Source organism: Leuresthes tenuis, unplaced genomic scaffold, assembly GCF_036924035.1.
Source record: "Leuresthes tenuis unplaced genomic scaffold, fLeuTen1.0.hap1 SCAF_3, whole genome shotgun sequence".
Lineage (NCBI taxonomy): Eukaryota > Metazoa > Chordata > Actinopteri > Atheriniformes > Atherinopsidae > Leuresthes > Leuresthes tenuis.
In genome coordinates, this window is record NW_027325357.1 from 7,874,803 (window position 1) to 7,901,222 (window position 26,420).

A 26,420-nucleotide genomic window follows, 5' to 3' on the forward strand; every position below is an offset into this window, starting at 1 on the left:
CCTGCAAGCTTGCAAAAAGAGCAAGCATTTCTCTGATGGGGATTTTTAGTATATTCGAGTATATGAAACAGGTGTCTACTCGAAGTTTTAATTCACTTGTCCAATGTCTGGCCCTTCGTTTACATAATTACCTCAATAGGGTCATGTGGAGTCTCCCAGCACCATCAATTATTAGGATGGTGTCGAGTTAGACTGTGAAATGTAGTCAAACCTCACATGTGGAGTTTAACAGTGTCACATTTCTATGAGTATACCCTCGTCATGAAAGATTTATCCAAGAGAATATTTTTCAGTAGTGCAGCAACTCAGTGTGAAGGAGGATGTCTGACTCCTGAATAACAATGTGAGCTGTCCGACTGTCACATCCGCTCTGTGTTTGTTTCTTTGCTAATTGTACTCTCAATCTGTTCTCACTTAGAGATTTGCTGCTGTACTGTATCTGCAGCAAATCTTCAAAACTGAAGTAAACATTAGAAATAACAATGTAATTTACCACAGCTAAATATAAAGAAGACAATTTAAATGATTACCAGTTATTCATATTTTTGGAAATTAAAAATATCTTACACCAGTTCACTGTTGAGGCATCCAGAAACGTCTTATTTGGATGATTCTACTGATGAATTGACATAATATTATGTGTCTATTATATTATATAACATAATATATAATATATAATCATTATCATGTGTATATAATGGGTAATTGTATACATTTTTTTTTAATATAAAGATGCATGGAGAAGACTTATTGACATGTTTTTTAAAACTTTTGAACTGAACTTTGTCTAATTTGCCGATTAACTTGTACTAATTAATGACCTTGTAATTTCATCCCCTTCTTTTTCTCCATTTAGACTGGAGAACCTTCAGAAAAAATGCAAATGCAGGTTGTGATACATCGAATAGACACAGACACTGTCTATTCATCCAAGAATAGATAATGAAGTTTTCTCCTTAAATAACACAATACTGGAGCCTCCTTATGGTATAAACAAAACGTTTTTTTCAAAGTTTAAGCTGGACTCTCAAATTGTAACATGACCCAGATCATCCAAATATTGTGTCGAGACAACCGAATGACAAACAAACATATTTCATCCAGAGTTTGGGATGAACGTATCTTTATTATGTTTGGCCAGCTGAGATGTTCTGCCACAAAGGTTCCAGAAGAATTACACAAGAAAAAGAAACAGAAGCTTGTCCTCACAGGAAGCCGTACCATCCCCATTTTCCCAGTGCAAACAGTCATTCTCCTTTTTTGCAGCATTCTCAATAAGGGAGGATTTTTTCCAGAACGTGATGTGGCCGGAAAAAAATTCAAGATGGCATGAGATCAAGGAAAGATCCTGAAAACTGGGACACAGAGGGGGTTTTGTGTTGAGCCTGATGAAAAACAATCGGTTAAATCAGTATTTTACCCTGACATTTTTAACATGTGTTCTGGTCAGTGAGTGTAATCTGATATGGAGTTCAGTCCATGGGAAATTTTCCACACCCATTCCTTTTATATAACCAAATAGTAACCTACAGCGTTTTGGCTTACTGTAATAATGCCCTTTTATTTTAAATTCATGCTTAACGCTCTCCCACTTCAAAGGCCTTCAACAATTTTTTTAATTAGCTCAGTGTGGATTTGGACTTCGTGTTACAATTGTGTGAGTCAAAATGTTCAGTAATGTGTGTAAACACATCGTTTTCTCTGCCTGTTTGGAAAGCTGTGAGGGTAAAAGCAAAACCATCAGGAGATCAAGACCAAAGAAAAACTCAAAAACTGAGCTTTTGCAATGCCCCCTTGAACTAGCTGCTGGTGTTCTGATGCGTCTTCTGATTAACAGCATCTTTTGACACTGTCATGAAGATGAAGAAACTGTGGATTTTAGAAATTATGTAAATGCAGATGAGAATGGTTAACTAAATGTTTGCCTCAATTCATAAATCCTGTCCATTGAGGGGAAGAATGTACATAATGATTAACTAGCAAGGTTTGTTTGTTGGGTCAAGTGGATCCCAACAGTCACTCACTGGCACCCATCAAAAAGGCCTTTGTTACAAAAGAAATTGAAATGATCAATGATTGTATGCTGGCTTACTGAATAAGCAACTAGGAGCAATTTGTTCATATAAAGAGCAACTGGACCCTCAACATTTTGGTCCTACCAAATAGAAAAAAACGTTGTTTATGGAGCGGTGGATGATTGTTTTTGCTTGACAATCTGTTTGGAATTTCTCAGCTCATGGAAGGGACCAGTGTGGAGCCATGATGAACTTTTTGAGTTTTTCACTGTGTCACAGGTCAAGCCACCCTGCTTTTCTTTTGTGCACCGGTTAAAACCAGATCCTGCGGTTCCATTTGAGAAACTTCCAGGAAATGTCTTAAAAAATGACACTGACCTTCTTTTAGCTGATCCTTACAGAAACCCCCAAAGCACTGGTACCGCAAAGCTCGAAGAGGTCAAAAGGTAATTTAATCTACACTGGATAAAACTACTAAGCCACAACTTTCTCCTTCTGTTTTTCTGAAACTCTGAAGAAGAGGCTGGAGAGTACTGGAATTCAGGCATGTAGGGACTTATCTGCTTCTTGTTCCATAATGTGTATTTTGTGTGATCGAAGACCTTTCATTTTCAGTTTTTGTAGTAATACTTTTAAAAAAAGAAAACAGATGAGGCAAAGCCTGGTGTCTGTTGCATATATCCCTTACGTTTTTTTAATCTTATGACATGCTTGTGTTTCAAAAAGATAATGAGCCATAGAGAGAAAATGGTTATGATATTGTTTAAATATCCTGTCTATTCCTGTGTAGTCAACAGGTTCTGTTGGTCGTAGTCTGTTATAGTTAATGGTCCTAAACCTAAGACACAGATCCCTTAGATGCCTACCTATTATGTTCAAGCTATTGCAGTGACTGCTCTCTGGCAGAAGAAGCTCTTTAGAAGTTAACCTGGCATCCTCTCCAGCCCCTGGAGTATGAGAAGGGGAATAGTGCTGTATTTACTGCGCTGAGTCAAGACGCTGGAGGGGGAAGGTGAAGAACAACAGAAAGGACAGGACAAAGGGTATATGTGGGATCCACAAGACTATAAAAGAGATTTTAAAGCTCTTCTCTAGGGATATGTAAGAAAAAGTCAGGCCAGGAATGAAACACACAAGTTAATCAAATAAAGCTAAGAACAAAAAAGTTTGGAGCAGTCATGTCTTTTTCCTTTGCTTCATACAACCCAATTTTCCTAATTTAATCTTCAATTACACACTTTATAGGCCCACCAACAGTTTGTCAGTTCTTGTCATGGTAAATGTTTACAAGCTGGGCTCCTTTGGGACACTAATCTTGTCCAAGCTGTATACCATCTGCTTGTGATTTACCGTAACACAGTTGTAACGTGGGAATTTTCTCATGAAATTCCGTTGTTATAAAATGTCCTAAATGACACAGCACATTGAGCTTAAGTTTAGACTGCGATGATCATGTCAGCAGACAGTGAAAACATATTGCACAGGGATGTGAGTCATGGACCAAACTTTTCTCGTGAGTAAGGACTTTAAGCTTTCCTTTTAAGTCTTTCCAACATGAAACATATTGTTCTAAACAGCAGATGTGAAAGGAATGTTGAGTAACTTTTCCTGAAGACTTCTTTCAGACACTTTTTTTTCATTAGACACGTTAGCACGTAAAACGTAAATACTTAACTGGTCATATTGCAGCTTTGTTATTCCTGCAGATCCCATTTACTTCCTCTGTTCTTAGTGTGTTTATATGTGCTTTTTATGTTTTATTCTTTTTATTTCTCATATACTTTTACAAATATTTTTGTTCTGTTTGCTGTTGCAGAGAACAAATTGTATGTCTGTGCCTCATGGTAAAGCTCTTTTGTTAGTCTGAACAAAGCTGGACTTGCATGGACACATAACTAATTTCACACTTGAACACCAGAGATGTTTGGGAGATTGGCACATCACATCACAACGGGAGGCTTTCAGCTGGAGTTGCACTCTTCCAGCTGGAAATGCGAGGGAGGCGTGCAGAGGACTGGGTGTCTAGAGTGGGCAGGAGGTAGCGCATGAAGCAGAAATTACACTGGAAATCTGTGTTTTCTTTACAGTGTGATGAGAGTAGCAGATGATGCTCGTTATATCATAACTATCATAAACACACACACATGCTCCTGACAGATTTATACATTTTCTCACCCTCTGATGTACGGGACACCAGGGCGCTGGGAAGAAAATCTCTGCAGAATGCCCAGAGTGAATATTGTGGACTTTTGCGTTCTCACATACCATCACACCAGAACATTTCAGGACTCACATGCCTGTGTGAAAGCAACTAATGTTGAACATAGATATTGTTCAAAATCGAGATTCTTATATCCATACTGACACACCCAGCAGTTGGTGGTTTGATCACTTCTGCATGTATACACTCAACTAGACTCAGATGGCCCTAGGCACTCAGCACATGCTCCGAAGTTTCATCTTTTTGCATCTTTTTGTTAAAACTCGCAATAAAAATTCCCAATAAAACTGCTCCCATTCAAATATATTTGTTTCTTTTGTCAGACAGCTTAACACATCAGAAATTGTGACAGAAAAGCTGGCCATTAAAACTACATGTCATCTTTTAGAGACAGTGGTTTTGCTATATGTATATGTATCATGGTCTCTCACTGATGTCTTGAATGATTTCTAACCAAGTCCAACCATTGCAGCGTTTGACATACTTCAATCGATAACTCAATTATCCTCCTGTGCATGTACATGGGAAAAAGACGGTTGCCCAACTAAATAGTCAAGTCAATGTACAACTATAGTTAAATTTAACTGTGCATGTAACCATACTGACAACCCATATACGGTCCAACTTGGTAAAAAAAAATAGAAACCAAAGTCATCTAAGTACTTTGCAAAGATACACCTAAGGGCAGTGTTTCATTTCTTCTCTGTCAACCACAACTTTGTGTGTTGAACATTTATCTGCCCAGATGGCTTTTCTTCTAAATATTGATTTTGATTATTTTCATACATTTCCTGTTAGTCTTATTCCTCTTTAGAAGGTTGGAGCTCATTGCTATTGTCATGAGAAGGGTAAAACAAAGAGAACAGAAACTACAAGGCGCATGTGTGCTTAGTGACACTTATACAGATCTATAAGACAGTTATGTCTCAAAAATAATGCTTTGACATTTTCTAAGGTTTCTGTGCCTAAAAAAAATCAAAACCTTATCAAACCTTCTAGAAAGATTTTATTTGTAGCAGTGACCTTTCCACAAATACAAATTACAGGAGCTGTAATCACATTTGCACCAACGGAGGCCCATCTCATTATTCAAGTATTCAGATCTTGTCTTTCTTTTGAGAATGTCCCATCATGTATAGATTATTGCAGTCAAGCAGAAACTCAATTTTGAATGTGATCTGGCCCAAAATGCACCTGCAAAGCTCTGGTTTCTATAGGATAGAAGCAAGTTAAAAGTATGTATCTGAACTGCTGCTGCCATTTTCTACTTGGCTGTAGTGGCCATTATTGTATAGTGAGCTGAACCCACGAGCCCTGAGATCCAGAAAATAAGAAATTAGAAAATAAGTAATTTGTCATTGCTAAGTGTTAATGATTTTTTTTTTAAATAGGCTACCATTATGGCTGTATTCAAACTTAGATTATAAATATATAGGTTAAAAAAAACACATGAGAAAGAAACACACTGACTGTCCTAACTTCTGCCAACAAGCCATCCCCCTAATAAATCTTTAAACATGAAACAATGACATGTCGATTCCAGTTGCTACAGAGTTAAGTGTTCCACGTCAGTACAACAAAGATGTTGGAATTTAAAGAAAAAATCTTCTCTAATATTTTTCTAGTGAGGACAGAAAGACCCACACAAATGTTCACCTCTATATAACCCTGTTATGCTTAGAAAGGGTTGTGTAGGGAACAAACATTCCAGAGGGTATACTTGTGTTTTTTAATTAAGTCCCTGAAAGCTGTCACTCCTATGACAATTACAACATCAATCTTGCAGTTTCTGTAGAATTTCTTTTCTTTTTAATCTTTTAAACAAACATACTTCTTACAGTTCACTTGACAAAAGCATAAACATAAGAGGCAGGGTGTAAAACCAACAAAGTGAGATTTATTCACACAAAGTAGGTTCACGATTAAACAAACAAACAAAAACAGTCTGATAAACACTGCACATGGAGCCCTGAAGCAGTCTCCTGAGTACCGGCAAGGTTAACAAAACAGGCAAGATATAATCAGGAGCAGAACAGAACATGAAGGCAACGAAGTGAGATGTGTGGTGAGAGGCTGGGAGTATATTCACAGCAGGAACTGATAAGCACAAGTCATTTTGGTGAGTAAAGGGCGTGGAGAATCTGGTGATGCATGTGAAATTATTATGATCATGCTTGGCTGTTGTTGTTCTCTTGGTTTATGAGTCTGAGTTGGGGCTGAGCGGGTTTCCTGGGAGCCTTGGGCGGAGTCTGGATTGCGCCTGCCATCACACCTGCTCCTCATCTGCCCTCGTCAGGACACCCTAATAAGAGCTGCAGGAGCAACTGGTCTTTGCCAGATTGTCTCACATTTATTGTGGTAATCAGGCAGACTCACTGGTTTACTGCAAAAACCCTACATTAGCCTGTCTCAGCTCCCACGTCCACTCTCCATGGTTTCCTCGCGGCTGTTTCACCATCCATGATTGGATTCCCTCTTCGGCCTGTATCACTTACCTGCCTGCTCACCCCACTGCTGACTTGGAACCAAGCAACACAGCCAGCACCCTCCCCTCCAACTTGGACAACTTGTCCCCTCCAGACAACGAGTAAGGACAAGCCAACCAATTTTGGATCATTCCACAATCCTGGAAGTATCCTCTAACCTTCTCCCTGGATTCAGCCCTCGGCTCTCCACCTATATCACTGACTAATAAAATTATTTTACCTTGACCCACTCTGTCTGCTCTTGAGTCCGTATTTTCAGACAGCTAGTTACCAGGCTGTGACAGAAATCATCTGTCGCCACAGATTGTTTCTTCATAATGATTTCACTATTTCAGTTTACACTTTCCAGTAAGTTCATGAAACCTGAAGTGATTCCAGTTGCCAAAACTTGTGCTCAGCAGCAAACCTCTAGCTGTGCTCCTCCACAGCAACGTTTGCAAAACTTTGGAACTGCATATTCTGCTGCTGCTTCTCCTTTTCCTCCTTTTTTTTCTTGGTTTGGTCTGAAACTGTATGAGGAATTAAAAGAAACCCAATGGAAATATGTGAGTAATCCCTGGTCCAGACTTGATTATTTCTGTCATTAGTCTCAGAGGGTCTCATGGTCACTGGCCACAGTGGAGTGATGGAAGCTGGGAGTGATGTAGATGAAGGTGATTGAGAAAGTTCCACCTCTTCTAGGTATAATAAAAGACTCTGAGATGATAAATATATCCAGAAAATGAAGAATAACAAATTAATTGGTGAGTGTGATAGTGGTAACCTTTGCAGGGGTCCTTCTTAATATTCTTATATAAGATTAAGCCATTTTAGTTGAAAGATTTATTTTCCAGGGTGCAATAAATATCAAATAATCATCATAGTTTCAGGTAAAACTAATGAATCATTGCTGCTTTGAATTAATTCACTCAACTGGACAAGATTGCGGAAGAGAGGGCTTTATCGCCATAATTTGTCTCAAATAAGACCTTTGTTTAGAAAACACAAGTATTAGCATAAGTTTTGCCACCTCAGTTCTCCTTTTATACCGCAGCCCTGTAGCTGTCAGCCTCGTCTTGCTTTTTCACTTTGGTCTGACAGAATCCCTGAATCCCAACTCTCCATTTATTCAGTCATACCAACAGCAAATTGAGGTTTGGAAATCAATGACACAGATTGTAGTGAGGGTCCCTGATACAGCCACAAAAAGAAATTGATTGATATAAAACATCAACTCTAAGTAAAAAAGACCAACTCAAATGGGGTTAGACAGATGATAACAGAGGGAGTGAAACAGAAAGCACTGTGTTGTCACAGCAGTGATTGATTGACATGCAATCTTGATGTGCAATTTCATTTCAGTCACTTCAGGGCATTTGATGGCACAATCAGAACATTTCAAGATGAATAACAATCTATATCTATTGTGTAACTGTTTCTGTTTTTCCTCTACATCCTGACTCATGCATAACTCTGTGTGACTGTAGGCAGTTTCTTAATCTTGATTAAAATCAGGGTTAGTGGAGAAGAGATCATTGTTGTAAACGATTATGTTCATTTGCAGAGGAAATTAGCAGAAGAAGATTCAGCTACTGATGTTTGAAGAATAATTTCAAATATACTATTTTCATATGAAATCAGGTTATAATTCCAGATCTTTTGTTGACGCTACATTTATGTGAGTTTTGTGCACAATTTCTAAAAAAGTTTTGCCTGAATATTTGTTAACTTTACAAATTTTGGCACCTCTCACAAAGTTAAGAACAAAGTTCTGTGGTTTTGAGCAATTTATTACTCTTCAGAAAAGATTTGAATGACTGACGAATGATGGCAAATCTCTCATTTTTAAAAGACCATTGTGCCACGTAAACTGATGTTGACAAACATTTTGTGTTTTGATGAGTTTTTTTGGTTCTGTGGAACACTCATCCATACACACAGATCTCTTTTTTAGATGATGTGCTATACATACAACAGATTTTCTATCACATTTTATATTGATGAACACACTGGGAGCAGTTAGGTTTCGGTATCCCGCACAAAGACATTTCCACATACTGACCAGAGAAGCTGCAACTTGAAAAATCAACCTTCCGGTTAGTGGTTAACCTACTTTCTGTCTCAGAAACCCATTCATTTCTTTGACAACAAAACTCGAGTAATCCCCCGCCATGCACCCTCAACTATATTTTCATATTTTGAGAATGTAATGTCAAACAGAAAAGTGTAGCTTATTTCCTTATATAATTCAGTCAAGTCTCAGGATCGTCCTATATCCTTTAGTTTTGAAATCTACTTGGAGAGTAACTGGCCTGCTAGAATACATTTTCTAGAAGCCAATAGTACAGTGCAGTGTGTGAATTATTTGTCTGATTTTAACCAGTGACTGCCAAACCCGATTAACACGCTGGATTGTTATTTAGTTATGCTTTTTTTTTCGGAGAGGAATGGAATCTAGCTTTAAAAGCATCAATACGCCATTATTTATTGGTAAATTGTCAGGACAACAATGTTAGGACACAGTTTTCTATTTGTACATCTGGCAAATATTACCAAAGTTTAGTATTCAGTCCATGTTTTTTGACTCCCGAGGAATGTTAGCCCATGAATGTTTTGGTCTCTTTTAAGAAAAGAATAGTGGGAAATAAAAGCAAAGCAACAAGCTGAGAGATGACTGAAGCTGAGAGGAAGCACATAGTTGAGTAATCATTCTCTGTGCGTTCATCATCCCAAGCTGAATCCCCAGTAACATAGCAGAATAGTCCAATTGGTTAACAGGCTGCTTAAGATGTCCAGCTCTGTCCAAGGAAGCCCTCTTGATCCAGCTGAGTTTGCTGGTGAACCAAACAGATGAAAAACACGTGTCCCATGTAGGACCCACTGACAGGACTGGACAGCTCATTCTGTAACACGCTGTCCCACCTGCAGGGTGAGAATGAATAATGGCTGAAGTTTACTGTATGTGCAATACTGTTATCTACTATGATTTGTATATGCTGTACTTGTTTTTTATGCTTATCTAAATGTTATCACGTTTTCATGGGCATGGATGAGAACTGCATTATTTAGATTCACATCTTCTGATTCACTTCTGAGGCAAATATGTAAAACTGCATACTAATAGCAGACTTTGCTGAGTGATTGCCTGGGTAGTGGCATGACACTTAAACCTTAAACATTCAACATGAACTCACCAGAGACTATGATTTGCCTGAGAGCAATTTACATCTAACAAGGCCACCTCTGGTATTTCCTTAGATCTTCAACATGTGGCAGGATAGTGACTCCAGGGTAAGTCACCAACTGTTCCTTACCTTAACTGTTTGCCTTGATGTTGAGGAAAGAATAGCGAGGCTTTTGCAAGGCAAAAATACACACCACCATTTTGCCTGCTTTTATAATTCATTTCATCACTTTGGAAAGTAGACTTAGAATTACAAGAAGCTGTGGGAGTCATAAACGTAATATGAGAGTGAGAGGATGTTCACACACTCTCACACACACTCTGTCATAGTCTGATACCCAACATCGATCTCTGAATATGGAATAGATAAACTAAAGCAGGATTATGGTGCAGCGATTTGCAGTTTCCCAGAGAAAAAATCCTTTTTGAAAGATTTTGATGTGTCCCCTGTGACTCCGACACAGCTTAGATGTAAAGACAAACTTTTTTTTTTCAGCTGGAATTGCTCTTTAGGCTACAGCAACTCTCAGAAACAAAAGAAAGAAGTTATAGAAAATGGACAGGGGTCGTTACGATGGTGAAATCATACTCAGGTAGACGTGAAATCACTTCTTTAAGTAACTAAGGAAATATGATCTAATTGGGATGCAGCTTGGGAGGTCAAGGAGTTGTCTTTAATCCTAAAATCCCTAGTTTAATTCCCAAATGCCCAGTCTGCATTATAATTTGAGATCATTTTTGTATATATAGTGCTTTAATAAGTGAAATTATAACATGAAATTTATTCTCATAGTAAGGTAATTGCCACCAATGTGACCCAAGATCAGGAAACCTGCCAACTGTTACCATAGATGAATCTGAAATTCTGTGGCTACATTGACTCTTTCACTTGGCTGTATATGCTTGAACAGGTTGGATGCAACGTTTTTGTATGCCACAAACTCCACATTTTACAATTAAAAAAATTACAAACACTACTCAGCTGTAACTTTTCTTGTAGTTCTGGGCATTGGTCCAAATTTTTTACTTTTTTCATGTTCAGTTTTAACTATTTCTTCATCTTAATTGCCAGTGCCTGGTGTGTGAATCAAAAGTTGACTTTCTGTCTTTATAGGACATAATGCCACCTCCTATCACACCTTACTTTTAGTGTTTATCTGTGACAGAGGATATCTAAATTGTATTTTAAAATAAAGAAGTCAAATTATTCTAAACAATGTTCAAAACATAGAGTTGAACTCAAATCACAGTTAAAACCTATTAAAAGTTATTTATATCCCTTGTGAAGTAGCCAGTATGTGTGCTGATACTGAAAACAACTGTTGGCAGCATGAGGCCTCCATCTCATGCTTCAGCCGACTGGAATCGTTCTCCCAGGAACCGCATAAAGCAACAGAATTAGTGGCTTCAACCAATTTGGATTCCAGGCAAGCCACATGAGCAGATGGAAAAGTACAACATATATATGTCGGGAATCATGCTTTGTCAAAGTCAAATTTATTTGTATAGCACATTTCATTTACAAAACAATTCAAAGTGCTTTACATAAAATAAAAGCATTGCAGCGGGGAGTGGAAAAAGCATTAAAAATATGTAAAAGAATATAAATAGAAAGAAATAAAATAATTAAAATGAATTAAAATGAATAAAAACAAGCAACGGTCTCGATAAGTTAAAAGATACTGTGCAGATTTCATGCATAGACACATGAGAAAATAAATGTTTTTAACCTGGATTTAAAAAGCTCTGCATTTGGTGACAGTTTAATCTCTGTTGGCAGTTTGCTCCACTTGTTTGGCTTTTATTTTGTCAAGTCTCCTCTTGCTTCCTCTAGTGTGGACTTCCTGCTGGGTGTGGTGGCGGTGCTGATTGAGGACTTGTCTCACCTGTTGCTGATCACCTACCTGTGTCTTTTTAAGCTCCAGTTTTCTGTCTCATCATCGCCAGATTGTTGCCTTGCCTGAGTGGTACAACATCAGCCAAATTATTGTTGAAGTCATGTTTGTATTCATGAGTATCTTGTTTTTGTGACTCTTTTCAGAGAAAGCCTGGAGCAAACATCACTACTGTTCAGCACTCTACTAGATTCTTGGAAACTCTGGATTCCCAGCCATGATTCAACACCTAGTGCCTATGAAGAGACAATAACTGCCATGGAGGATTATTCTGAGTTTGGTTTTTCTCACAATAAACCGTCTCTGCTCCTTCCTGGGTCCAGCCTGTCTCACGGCTGATTGTAACAACATGTCTGTCTTGTGACAAATTGCAAATCTATATTTTACATAGAGAACATTTACAAAACAGTTTGTCACATTGAGTTGAGCCTGTACAAGTGATGAAAATAGTTTATTTACTAAAAGCTTTGATAAGTCTAAATAAATCTTACCAATAAATCATTTAAAATGTTTAAACCATTAATGTTGCAACAGTAGAAACACAGAAGATAATCAGAAAACAGACAATTTTATTGTTTACCTGACAGAAATTTGGACAAAGCAACAGTACAAGGGCTTTCTAGTTGCTTTTTGTGAGTATGGAAAGTGTACATCACATTATGATAATTAATTCAAATAAATGTTCATGTTTTGTCAATTATACATTCACTTGCCTCTGGTTCGGCACAAAATTTGTTTCACAAAATGTGTCCTTGAGAACACACTGCTGTCATGGGTGATCTTTTGGAAGCTTGTGAGGTAGATTCTGTTAAATGCACATTTGAAATACAAATGACTTAAATCATTTGCACATTGTCTAAACCAACAGGGTTTACATTAGACAAGATTGAACAGGCCATACAATGCATAAAAATTCAAGGTAACAATTATGTTATGAGTTTTCTGATCTTTAAAAATCATTTTTATTTCAGGGCATCGGGAGTGATTTACTTTATTAAAGTTTTACACATTTGGCTGAACAGAATAAAATTATATATACTAACAATTTAAAATCACACTATCCTTATTTTTCAAATGTATCCAAATTTGGTCACATTTTTAAAACCATTGTTTTTACTCGTTCAGTGGGAGAAAAGTCTAAAGTTTGTCTGTAGTCACTCCTCAAATGAGTTGACTAACCTTTGGACCACAGTCAAACATTGTGCTGTCAAGAGCTGCACAATCACAATCTTTCTCCTGTTCAAACACTGTTACAGCTGGGCTGAAAGAAAAAACCAACAGAAAGGATGTAATTCAGTCTAAGATAATGTACTTGGACTGTAGATCGACCCAGGCAAGATCAGCCATGCCTGCAACTAACACTTATCAAGGTCAAGTCCACCTGAAAAAACAGATTTCAACCACCATGACACGCTCTTTGCACAAACTGTTGTCTTAACACAAAACAAAAAATTGTTTTAACACTAATCGCAAAAATCTGTTAAACGTAGGTTATGAATTATCACCATGCTCTGTTAAAATTAATTCTAAATAAAAAAGAGTGGTGCATGTTTAAATCACTTGAGCAAATATGTGCTTGTACTTTTCTCCGTTAATTATCATACCCCCCCAAAAAAAGTGTCTTTACAGTGGTCCTGTGACAAAAATGCTCTAAAAAGAAGTGAGAAAACAAGAAAAGGTTAAAATCTTAAAATGAGAATCTAGTTCAAAGTAATTTTATAAGGATAAGGTGTCTGGGGAAGGTCAGCACAGAAGTCGAGTGACTGTGAGAATGGTTGCAATGCTAGAAAACACTGGCTGCAAGCCGACTGTTCCACCAGTTAACATGCAGTGGTCTCTGTTCTGGCCGATACAGGCTGCATATGCCATAACATGGGGGATGTAATTCTGTTCATGGACTCCATGTAGCAGGTGAGCCAGGGGACCCTTAGCAAACACAGCCACATCCTCTCCTCCATGGGTCTCCAAACTCAGAGGTACAGCTGACTGGGCCCGGTAGTTGTTCTCCACTGAAAGGAAGAGACACAGAGAAAAGATGCATTGTCTTTAAATACAACTAGGAAAAATTCAAAAGAACATCCCTCAAGCTGAGTCTTTGTAACTAACTTGTGGCAATAAAACTTTTTATTTTTTTAGTTTTCCTCAGTGACTTCAAACAAGCCCGGGGTGATTTCCTATCTTAAATGTAATCTAAACACACATCCTGATCCTGTTTGGCCAAGAAAATATACTTACTGTACTTCACAGTCGAAACATTCTCCCTCGCACCATTGAAAACTTTGTAACCTGGTCCGTTTCCATATAAAATGGAAGTAAAAGGCTTCTGATCAACATCGCTCAGCATGGGGGCCAGTCCTAGTGATGAAGACAAAGCATTAGGTGTTGTAATCACAACAGAACCAGAATGAAAGCTCTAATTCACTACTTCAGTAATACATCATAGTATCTATTACATCTTCAATTCTACTTACCAAATATTGGATTTCCTCTGAATGTGTAGCCCCCAAAGCTGAACACATGAGAATGGTCAGCAGTCACTATGCTCAGTGTATCATGGACGCTGGTTAAGAGAGCTGCTCGGCCAATGGCCCGGTCCATTTCCACAGCTTCGTGCAGAGCCTGCTTGGCCTTGCCCTCATGGTGTCCATGGTCGATACGTCCTCCTGACAGGGGGGAATTCATTTCCAATTAGCTGTTAGACAACAAGTATGTTTATATCTTTTGTTTACAGACTGGACAAATGCCAAAGTAGTTTAAACCCTGCTGAATTCCTCACCTCTATTAACCTGAAAATAAGGTCTTCAAATTTTTAGACTCATAAAACTGACAAAAAGTGTCATGTAGTTGCATTTCTGCCATCTCAATGGTGTAGATGTAGGCATTACAGTTAATTCAGTTTAAAACATCAAATAAATCGACACATTACCAATAAGGAACTCAACTTTTTTAGGCCTTGTAAAACATACCCAAAAGTATCAAATTTGATATATTTTTTTGCTTTTTTAAAAAAAAAAAATCAAGAATCAATTATTATATTTTTTTAAATGACAAAAAAAACAAGACAGCAGCAGGGATGTTGGTTGTTCCCAGTCATCTGAATGTAAAATGCAAATGCAAGCGAAATGGTAAAGTTGTAGAAACTTAACATGGAGAGGATATCAAACCATCATGACAGAACACTGCTGTCTGTAAAAAGTGTAAATGCACATCTGAAAAGTTGAGAAACAAATAGGCAGGAACAGAAGTTTGTGACCAAACTGTGAAAGGAAATCTTCAAGGAAATGGGAGTTACACACAGATAAGCTAAAGATAAACTATCATTAACATCTAAAGAGAAGAAAACAAGGTTACAGTGGACTCAAGAGACGCAGTAATGATAGTCAGTGATAAATAATGGATCTCTATTTGGCAAGAAGATGAAGATGCAAAGTTTAGTTTGGTGCAGGTCCAATGAAACATATAAACATGACTAAAGAAAACGAGTTTTGACAATCATTGATTAAATGAGGTTGAAATCAGGTAAAAGATGAGAGTAGAATGCAGTAATCACCTGTACGTGAAATGAACATGTGCACATTGAAATATTGGACAGTTTTACCATTCCATCACTTGACAGTTGGTCTAGTGATGACAAAATCTTTTTCAAGGATGATAATGTATCACAGAGCATTAAAGGGTTTCTTCAGGAAAATGGTCATGGTAAATGGACTGTGCTTATATGTAGCTCTCTGGTCTACTTCACCACTCAAAGCGCTTTTACACTACAAGCCACATTCACCCATTCACACACACACACACACACTCCAATAGCATGTCTTAGTGTATACTGTGTTAAAAGGAAAAGACATACCACAGGAAGCACATGTGAACTCAATGACATGGCCAGCAAACAGCTCTGATCTCAGTCTGAGTGGAAATTCATGGTGGGAATTGAAAAAAACAAACAAATAAAAAAGGGTCCATGACAAAGCTCCATCCTGCAAAGCTAATCAATCAGCTGCTGCAAAAGAAAGCTGGAACCCGATTCATGAATAATTTTGTTCTTCATTAGCAGGGTCCATGCCCCAAAGAATTCAAGACGTCACAGAAGCCAGAAGAGTTTAACCAAAGCACTAATTGTGCCTCTACTTGATCTAAAAAGGCAAAAATGACATCCCGTTCAGCTGTTTAAGTAAATATTTCTTAATATCATATTTGGGATTTTTTTTTCTATCAGTTAAAACAACCTCCTATCAGTTAGAACATCCTGCAAGAGATGTGATTTCATCATTTTTGGGATTGTAAAGCGCTGTGTTTCTCCTGAGTGAGGCATAAATGTATGAAAGGACTGAGTCTTATAAGTAAAGTAAAGTTTATTATCTGATATTTCAATAAAAATACAATCAGGGGAAAGGTAATGTCTTGGAATATGCTGTTTGAATTCACTTACTGGATTACAAAATATTCCCTTGAAATGTTTCCCATTTCAGTTTTCTTTTTTTGGTTAAGAGATGGTTCAATGTTTTATGATAAACTAACTCGGCCCAGTTGTCAGAAAACTATCTACGATGCCAGTGCCAGAACAAAAGACTACCGTAGACTTTTGCCATAATAGAGGAAACAAGCTCACCCTCTACAAGCAGGTAAAATCCATTAGGGTTCTTCTTCAGGATCTTGATTGCCACATCCACCATCTCTGTCAGAGACGGGTCGGTGTCGGTGTTCCTCTCCAAGTCATAAGTCATATCCGTGGGTTCAAACAGACCTGCGATAACAGCAGCAGCGCAAGGAGAAACAGCACATTACACACAGAAAATAAGCCTAAAGCAAGTGCAGTGACTAATGCCTCCTCATTTACACTTCAATGAAAGTTTTATAATGACACTGAGACTCACCCAGTAAGTAATTCACGTTGTTTGGGTTAAGGGATAGAAGCTGCTTCTTGTTCCATACATAATGACCATTCTACAGAGAAAAAAATACTTGTAACTGCAGTCCCTTTGAACTTCAAAATATGATAATTTCACTGAGTAGAAACAAAGGGAGCAAGGACAAAACAAAAGACAACGAGAAAGAAAATGAAAATGTACCTTATTCTTCACTTTGTCAAGCCACTCCTGCACCAGGTTTCTTCCGTCTTTCCGTACGCCGCTGCTCGTCGCTACGTCAGGGTATTCTACATCTGATTTGTTTTTGGGGAACATAAATTTCCTTCCTCCACCCATAACCACCTGAAGAGCCAAAAAGAAGAAAACTAAATAACAGCCTTAACCACAACCATTACAGGACTAAATAAAAATAAATCCTCAGTAAGAAAGAGCAAGAATATAAAAAAAAACAATAAAACAAAATCACCATGTAGCTAGCTTGCTAACATGCAATAGACTGCTTATTTCACTTTAAACGCTTACTAATGTGTGAAGGCTAAGATCAGAATTTTGCAAACTTTTCATTAACAAAAACAAAACAGTCATTTTATCAGTTAGTGAAGTTCTAAAAGTTCTTGTTGATGATGTTACATATGTCATGTTTGTCATCAAAGTATAGCTTCAATGATGAGTGCCTAAGATATACTGCATTTTTGAACGATTGTACTGGAGAAATGTCAAAGGATCACTATGGAATGAGGGAAAGTCAGGGGGTCACCGAAGTCTTTGAACCATGAGTATCTGGACATAAGTTTTAATCTAGTAGTTATAAAAGCAATACATTTGCCACAACCATCCAGGCTACAAATCCCTAGTTACAGAGCATACTGATAAAACTGACAAGGCCTTTAGCAAACCATCCAGCCTCAATAGGTGGGACGAGGAAATCTTTGTTTTTTTCTGCTAGACAAATGACAATGAATAGTCAATCATCAAAGCTTGCAGAGATTCTGACTCACATCAATGTTTGGAATATTTTCAAAGAGCTGTCTGGCGATGTCCTTGCAACCACCCTGCAGGGCTTCAGCTGGCATCTCGTTGTCAGAGTACCAGTCTCTGTTCACACAGTGGGCATAGGCAGCACTCGGAGTCGCATGGTTGACACGTGTTGTAGTCACTATTCCCACTGACTTTCCTGAGGCAAACACACAGAGGAAAGGGCCAAGTTTTTGATTGAAGAACAAGTTGATACTGCGTGGTTACAACCTTCTTGGAACAATTTCTCCTTGCTTAACTGTAGAAAAAGTGTAGCAACACAAAGGGTACAAACTATTCCTATTGCAGCCTTGTATCAGTTTGGCTAAAAGCGGAAAGCAATATTTGATGGATTGCCAGACATCAGTGTATGGATCAGTTTTTTTCTTTGATAAATTGCTTTAAAAAAACAAAAAAAGATTTCCTGTTGTCTGTGACCCCTGAACCCACACTCATATTCACCCCTGCACAAGTTCACACACATTGATCCTCAACCACCCCCCCCGACTGTAGCCCACCACTGCCATCTAAAAAAACCCACGATGGTCATTCTTTTCTCATCTGTCTCCTCTTCTATGGTACCTTCTATTGTTTTGTGCAACATGTTCAAGCAGCAGACTGCATAATATCACAGTCTATTCTTTAAGGGTAAAAGTACTTTTTGTAAGAAAATTCAAATGTTCCTCATTGGGAGAGATGTAATCTTCAATTTTTGAGGCTGATCACCGATTGCTGCTGATCAACTAATACAGATTACATAGTTTGACTTGTTATGTAACATTTTGTTTTAATTAAAATATTCTTGATAACAGTGTATGGTTCAAATTAAGAGATACATAATAAATATTCTATAAAATAAGAATAAATGGTCAATTTAATAAACTATACTGTTTTTTAGAGTCTAAGCCTATTTATTGCTTATTTTACACTCATAGGGAAGCTTTTATTGAACTTATGTGACTAGATCAATATCAATTTCAGTAATGTTATCGTAACTGCCCCTAAGCTATCGTACCTACTAAATATACAGCAAGAAACTCAGAAACATTGTTTTTAAATCAAGGACTTCAACAAAAAAGGATGGTGATGTACAGATAAAACAGATGACATTTGTCACATCTAGTAGTCCCAGTCCGTCTTATGAAAAGATGTCTTGGTAAAGTGAATCTGACTTACAAAGGCTAATTATGGTTCAAAGGTTGAAAGCTGAAAATGGGAATGAGCAGATTGAAAAACATGCTTCACTTTCCGCACCGCTTCAAAGTTAATGCTTAGAGCCATCCAGTCACTGCAGTGCGCCTCATGCACATTAATTCAACATTATCTCTAGGAAAATGCGGTTTCTTCAAACATCAAATGCATGACGTTCTATAATGAAAAAAACAGAAGAAAAAAAGCAATTTAATTCTGAGTTCATTTTATGTCCCCTCACCTGCGTCCTTAGCCCATTTGAGGATGGAGGTGACCTCGTTGCCCTGTGTGGTGTTGCACTGGGAGCGGACAGCAGCTGCACTCACACCCACTGTGCCCTCGTTGGCCTTAACCCCACAGAGGTAAGCCGTGGCTGTGCCAGCGCTGTCTGGCACCTGAGCGTTAGTGTTGTATGTCTGCAGAGACACAAGCCATTGGCAGGTCAGTGTTGTTTCTAGTTCTTCTGATATACCTGTGATATATTTACAGCTTGTTTTAACACTATATTTCCTTGACTTCAAAAAACAAAACAATATCTAAATAAAGAAAAAAAGATTCTTGCAAAATATAGAGCTTTTTACTGTTAACAAATCCAATCTAAGAACTCGTAAAGTTACAAAATAGAGAAGAAAAAAAAGACATTTGAGGGAACTATTTTTCAGTCTTACACATTCATCATAATATGTTTTCATGAGCAAAGCTGACGTGATGAGTTGATTGACTAAATGAGCCAACATTACCAAGTTCTAGCTTCGCAAAAGTGACTTTCTGTCACTATGGTATCAACTTAAGCTGGGGGAAACTAATTGTATTTCAAGGGTTTTGCTGGCCCTGGCAGTGTCTTTCAATTTGTAAAAACAATCAAGAAAACCATTTTTATGGCTTGTTGGTTGATCATAGCTGTAAAGTTTTTATAATTTTTCCAAGTCCAAGTTTGTTCAAAGTCTCTCTTTCAACTGGTTCATATATGACCACAGCTGACGATGATTTAGAAAAAAAAATCAAATTTGTGACAAAAGAAACACTCAGTGTTATTCGAGACAGTAACTGACCTTGTGTACTGTCACATGACTAGTTAGGAAGCCCTTAGTGGCAACAAAAAAATCAGTGTGTTATGAAATACTCCATGATAGTTAGACCTTGGCCAAAGATACAAAAGGGAACTTGTCCATCTCCAGCTGCGTCTCTTCTCCACTCTGTCCGTTCAGTTGACCCTTCAGTATCCGAGCGGCCGTCACTGTGGGGACACCCATCCCTAAACACCAAAAGCAGGTTAACTTTTAAGATTGATTTCACTCAGCAGGGACAAAAAGAGCTTGCACACACTCAAGCTTTTCATTCTCTCTTTCATTGTTCTCAGTGTGCAACATAGGAGCATGTTTTCACTGACATTTCAGAACAGGATGACTGCTGTTAGGCAAAACATTTGCTCAGATACACGTTACTTGAAAAACAGATAATAAAAGGAAAAGTGGAAAAAATATGACAAGCAAAAAGAAAACTTTTGTAGTTGATCTACCATTTAAATTGAATTTTCTATAACATGTGTAGGTTTGTTTAAAGTCATAAGAAGTGGTTGTAAATCTGTTACCTGCTCAACCTGGATGAACTGTGTTTGCCATTACTTTTGGATGTGCCATTTTCTAACCTAAAAGTCTGACGTGAACTGTTCAAAGTACTGCAAATTAACATGGTGTTGTAAATCTTGTAAAATGATTTTCTCATGTACCTCTAGCAGCAAGTCTAGTTGTAATAATTGCTGTCATGTAGAAGACTTTCCATCATGTTTGAAGCTCTACAGATTTAACTAAAGCTTAGGCTAAGAGAGGAGTTTACAGTTTTTTGCAAAGCTGAATCTTGTTACTCAGACTGCTGGTATGTTCCTGGTTTGAAGCATACAATGCTATGAAAGCATTTAATTTGTTGTGGCTAACAACTTTTCTTTTGACTATCAAGTCTTTTCCTGTTATTCTGCAACTGTGCTAACGTGACCATGAATGCAGAAATGTGCAAGAATGCTGTGCTGTGCCTGCACTGCAGAGAAACAGCAGAGGCCCGATGGAGGATAAAAGTTTTTGTGCAACCAGTGAGCAACCCGGCACAACCAGAAGCCCAGTGATCTGATGGCAGAACGGCAGCTTTGTTTTCAGCTATTCATTCACCTCACGTTAGAAAACATTTGAAAAATCTCATTCATCTTCTAATGCATCACTGGATCCCTTATGATATCATTACATTATAGCTCATAAGTATTCTTATCCATCAAAGTGGCTAAGACTGCACTGTCAGTGTGGATGCTCGTTGAATATCAAATAGAAAACGAATAAATTCTGTCACAGCGATGGCTTCCATCCACTTTCATTTTCACACAATTTGGAAATGTAATAAGACCTTGATAATCTAAATAAAATGGTCATATGCAGACTTACCATCTCCAAGGAAGAGGATGAGATTCTTTGCTTTGTTTTTATTGAGCTTTTGCAGGTTCAAAGCATTCTTCAAGGTCCGCTGAGCCCAAGTGTTCCAAAACTTGGGATCTTTCTCTTGTTCTGTGCGACATAAGCAAGTCTGGTTATATTAGGATAGTTACAGATATGAACAGCTAAAGTTTTGTCTTTTAAATTGTTGAGCATGGTGAATAATGTCTTTGTAAAGTAAAAAGGTTTAGTTCAAAAACAGAAAAACAATACTGACACTGACTGTCTGTGCTTCCAGGATCTCAAATGTGAATATCTGATAGATTCTTAATTTTTCCCAATGCTAAGCCTAAAGTCTTAATGCTCTGGACATTTTCAGATTTAAAAAAGATATTTCAAGCTTTGCCTTTGCCGCAAAGTAACAGTAACAGCTCCACAACTTCAAAATGCCAAACTAAGCAGCCACTGCCTCCATGGATGAGAAATGCTCTGTATAATTTCAAAGTACATAGACTCTCCTTATCTTTACCACATATCCAGAGAAAGATTTAAAAAAATTCCACATTTTCGTCTAATCACAAAAACTTGGAAACCGCTTGCATGTGTTATGTAACAGCTCGGCATTTTGGGACTTTTTTTTCTATGTCCGTTTGTTTGTTTTTCTCACCAGGGAATTGTGGCTTTCCTGAGCTCCCCAATATCAGACAGATGGAAACGATGAGCAGGGTTGAAGTCTTCATGTTGTCGTCTCCGTGTGGCCGACGCGTAACTCTAGACAGCCAAAAGATGCCACTTTGAGAAGCTGAGGAGGTCTGCTGTCGTGTCACAGCTACAAGAGAATACAAACAAACACCAGTAATTTAGTATGTGTCATCTAGCCGCGCGTTGACTCTGACACACTGGTTTAATATTTATTTACTCCATGATGATATGACTAAACACACTTGTAGCGTGCAAATAATTGCTCAAAATGCTACGTGGTAAGTTACATACACTGTATGTAGACATGTCTTCATATGCAGAGTACTGAAGTAAAATTGTTACTTTGATCTTTAATGCCTAGCTTGACAACGAACCTCAGGTTTTGCCTTTAACCAGAATTTATAGTATCTAATATCTAACACTCATCACGGTGCCTCAAGCTGAATTTAAGAGCAAATAATGGTGATACATTTAACACACAAATAAGAATTCTATTGGTCACCCTTATTTGAATTTACTGAGAAAAAAAAGAATTGCATTCCATAAACAAAAATAGTTATTTTAAGTCATTAGTCAATCAGGGAAAATGTGAAATTAGTCATTTTCCTTGTTCCTGTCTGTCACATTTGGATTGCAGGTAAAGAAATGGGTAAAATAAGATTGCACAGAAAAGCAGAAAGCACAAGAATACCACTATTAGTTTTTCATGACATAAAGGCTGCAATATAGATTTAACTTTATTTTGTTGGTTTTATCATTTTTTAAAAAGTACATCTCTGAGCCTACAAACACTTTGCTGTAGAAACATCAGAAAAAGCTTGGTAAAGTTGAGTCTTGGTAAAAATGGGAGTGGTCATAACAGGGGCCCCTTATGGGTCTTGACTAGTCAGGCTTTCATCTATAATTATCCACACCCACCTCCTTCCAACCCTGTGCTTATAGTCAAGGTCATTTTAATGGGATTGAGCTCCAGAGCACAGAGAGGTTTAAGAACCATAACAAAGCTGATTAACACCCAGTGATGGACTGGATACATCTACCCCAGCCAAAAAGAATATAAACGCTTTCGTGAATAAATCTTTTACTTGCACACGTCTGGTAAGAAGTGTTGAATGCAAACATCTGTAATAATCTCTTAACTGAAGGTATGACTACAGCATTGCTTGGTTGAATAACTGCCAAATTTGTTGCCTTTGTTTCCCATCAAGCCCCAACCTCTTGGTTATGTATCAGACCGATGAACTCAGCTCTTCTGACTGGTCTTACTAATATAATAACCTTGAAAAATGTTCCAGCTTGAACTCAGGTCAGGTTCCATTGGTTTAGTAAGAAACAAACAAGTCTAAACCAAACAGGATCTAGAAAAGGAAATCCCAACACCAACGAAGCCAACGTTGATTGGTATAATAAGGACGGGGAGCACTGATGCCAGGCTGCTCCCTCCGATGCACCGACCCATTGGTAGTTGCAGTAGCAGCCTCAAAAGCGGCCAGGTCCACCCACAGGCAGCGAACCGGCCAGCCTGCAGGTGAAATAGCAGAGAAGAGCTAGAACTGCCACCAGCAAGACTCCGGACAGTCCCGTGGTCAATATTACATTAAATTCCCCTTCAGACATGGTGTCAACGAGCATTCAGCTGCTCCAGTGAGTCCAAATTGGAGTTTCCAAACAGCTTTACTTCAGTCAGCTCTTCTCTGAGCTGCTGTTGTAGTCTCAAGCAGGTCACACTGGCACTTAAATCCAGCAGGTAGCTGCTACAGTGCGTGGATTAGGCGTATTATGAGCATTGAGCTCTGACGTAGATGATTAAGAAATGAGAGATTGCCTTCAAAATACTCAATCAAACTGAGAGGACGATTGTCTGCTATTCAGATTGCTAAAGCCTCCTCTGTTTTTTTAATCACTGTGGCTGCGAAGGGCACTAAACCATGTCCATTGTATTAAATAGGAAACTTGGGTTTTCCTTCTCACACCAGGAACCAGAATTTCGGTGGCAGTTTTATCTTTTTTGTCCTTTTTTATTATTATTTTGCTTTTCTCATACTTCAGAAGGATTTAGCATAAAATAAAACATAATTCCTGTGACTTTGCCTCACAAAATCCCAATAAATCACTTCAAACTGTGTTAAAAGTGTGTGAAGGATATTGTCGTTCAAACAGCGCCAGTCTTTGTTCAACAGTTCGTTTCAAACCGGTTGGTTTTCATAATGAACTAAAACAGCTGATTTCAGATTCATTCACAAAAATAACTAAGTGACAGCTTTATCAGCACATGTCGAGAGTGAAGACGAACAAAAAAACGAGATCAAAATTCAAATTTCTCCCGATACTTCCAATGCACGGTCCTTTCCAAAGCAACCTGTTATATGCGTGCAAACATGTAGAAAGTTAATTGTAGTTTTTACTTACACTAGATGGTTTTTCGAGGCAGAAATCTACGTCCAAACGTGCGTGCAATCCATTCAATTCTTCACCTTCAAATGCGTGTCACTGACGCTGCTTACACAGTCCTTTTTTATAAGGCCACACTTGTTCCGAGTCCGGCTTCTGTCTGAGAATAGCGGTTTGTATCCCACGAGGGAGGACCCCCCCTTCCCCCCTAAAAAAACCCCCTTAGAATTACGCTGCATTGCTGGTGCGGGAAAGGATGGATCGAGAGCTCCGCCTGCCTGAGGACTCAAGCGATGCTCCAAAGACAAAGCACCGATGTTGTAATGTAACACTAATGGAAGTATCCAGTGCTCAGAACAAGCGCTTTCTGCAGCAAACGTATGCCAGGAGGACGGAGGTCTTATCACCAAAATCTGCTGTTAGAATAAAATTTCTCTTGCAGGAATTCGACCCTGGCTGTGTGACGTTAACCTCTCATAATACCGATGGGTCCAGATACATTTTTAGTAGCTTTTTGAGGAGTGATTAATTTGAATTAATTCAAATGTCAGTGTGCCTATATGAACGTTTACATTAGAAAGAATTAAAGAAATACTAAATCAGGACAAATAGAATTCTAAAAAACAAAAATTGTTTTTTTTTAATGCAAATCCTTCATGCATCATATCGTGGCCATGTGTTTTGAGTATAAAATCGGATAAACCTGTAAAGTTAATTTTGTGTTAAATCTATTAAATGCAGTTCCACTCTGACATTTACCGGGAAAGTAGCAGGAACTACTAAGATTAGATACTGCGTGTAAGTGATATAATGCAGTAATGATCTTCTATGATTGATCAGGAAACAACATCAACTAGCAGTAGTATTGCACTTAAGTTAACTAGTATGATAATCGTAAAATAGTGATCTTATCGAACACCAGTTGAGAAGTGAGGCCATATAAACTTACCTCTCTGCAGCTGTAAGAGTTGATGAGTAGGTGACTTGAGAGTTTGGTGAGTAAGTGACTTGCAATAATATTTGCTTTATTCTTGGGATTGCAAACTCCTTGCTGTTTACTGTGACATCCTTTCCCATACAGCAAAATGTAACTGTGCCAGATCTGGGACATCATAGCAGCCTATCTGGCACAGATCTAAACTACATGTCGATATGTGGTTTAGATCTGGCACACATCCGTTATTTATTTTTCTTGCAGAAAAAAAATCAATATGCGCTGAGGAAACACCTGCTGTTAAGGTGTACACATAACCAAACCCATTTTTAGACAAATATATCTGTGAGGCTCCTTCAGTGGCTGGCTCTTGGGCTGCTCAAGCGGCCATCTGTGGTGCTCCTTGTGGCGCATATTCCGAGTGAAGGCCATCTTTACGTTCACTTTCAGAATCAGAACACTCTGAATTGACATCTAAATAATCCTCATATTTGGAGACATCTTCCTCTTCTACATCACTACGTGCCTGACTCTCCTCAAATATGAGTTCCAAGCCCTCTGGCAGCTAAATATTTTGGTCATAGTGATGGTGGAAGACTGTACTGTGATTTAGAGGCATTTATCTATTTTGTTTCACCCCCTTGATGTGCAGGTGTAAAGCATATAGTGTGAGAAAATATTTGATTTTTACAATGTTATGGAATAACATCTAAAACAGAAAGTGTGAACGAACAGCTTCTCTGTGCTTTGATGATAATAATGTAACATTGTGTGTGTCTGTGTGGGCATGTTTCTGTGTGTCTCTGTGTAGGCGGGTCCATAATGAAGAAGACCTGAGGTCTAAATGGGATATAAATGACTGGGGTATAGTAGCATGTGTGCTCAAAACTTTTTTTTTTGTTTCTACATGTTTATCACAGAAAATAAGTTAAGGCAACGTTATGGTCTCGGGAATATGAATCCAATATTTTGACTTCTGACAATTCATTCCACATCAAAACCACACGAGTAAAATAATTACTTGTGTAAAATTACGAAACATTTACTTTACAAAAGTATGTTTGTAATGTATGTCCTGAAGTATTGAATGCTTAGTTGGCCAAAAATTTTGAGAATGATCAAA

At 38.1% G+C, this 26,420-nt stretch overlaps 1 protein-coding gene across 2 annotated transcripts; it reads right to left on the reverse strand.

Annotated features, from left to right (window-relative positions):
- Positions 1-12,323: 12,323 nt before the first annotated feature.
- Positions 12,324-24,550, reverse strand: alpl (alkaline phosphatase, biomineralization associated). 2 transcript variants are annotated; one of them, XM_072381616.1, is made up of 12 exons: positions 24,382-24,550; positions 21,938-22,099; positions 21,283-21,402; positions 19,993-20,108; positions 19,095-19,269; positions 17,647-17,822; positions 16,850-16,990; positions 16,655-16,724; positions 16,390-16,524; positions 14,252-14,443; positions 14,016-14,135; positions 12,324-13,789 (listed from the first exon to the last, which is right to left on the reverse strand). In XM_072381616.1, the coding sequence occupies exons 2-12, from the start codon at positions 22,008-22,010 to the stop codon at positions 13,524-13,526; spliced, it is 1,584 nt and encodes a 527-aa protein (XP_072237717.1). In that variant the 5' UTR covers positions 22,011-22,099; positions 24,382-24,550; the 3' UTR covers positions 12,324-13,523. The 2 variants fall into 2 exon arrangements, with proteins under 2 accessions (XP_072237717.1, XP_072237716.1); XM_072381615.1 differs by lacking the exon at positions 24,382-24,550 and adding an exon at positions 23,251-23,359.
- Between the last annotated feature and the right edge of the window lie 1,870 nt (positions 24,551-26,420).

Coding starts and splice junctions, on each gene's coding strand:
- alpl (XM_072381615.1), bottom strand. CDS start 23,290: ATGGAACCTGACCTGAGTTCAAGCTGGAACATTTTTCAAG. Junction 16,725..16,849: donor TTGACAAAGTGAAGAATAAG/GTACATTTTCAT, acceptor TTTTCTCTGTAG/AATGGTCATTATGTATGGAA. Junction 13,790..14,015: donor TGTTTCGACTGTGAAGTACA/GTAAGTATATTT, acceptor TCTTCCTTTCAG/TGGAGAACAACTACCGGGCC.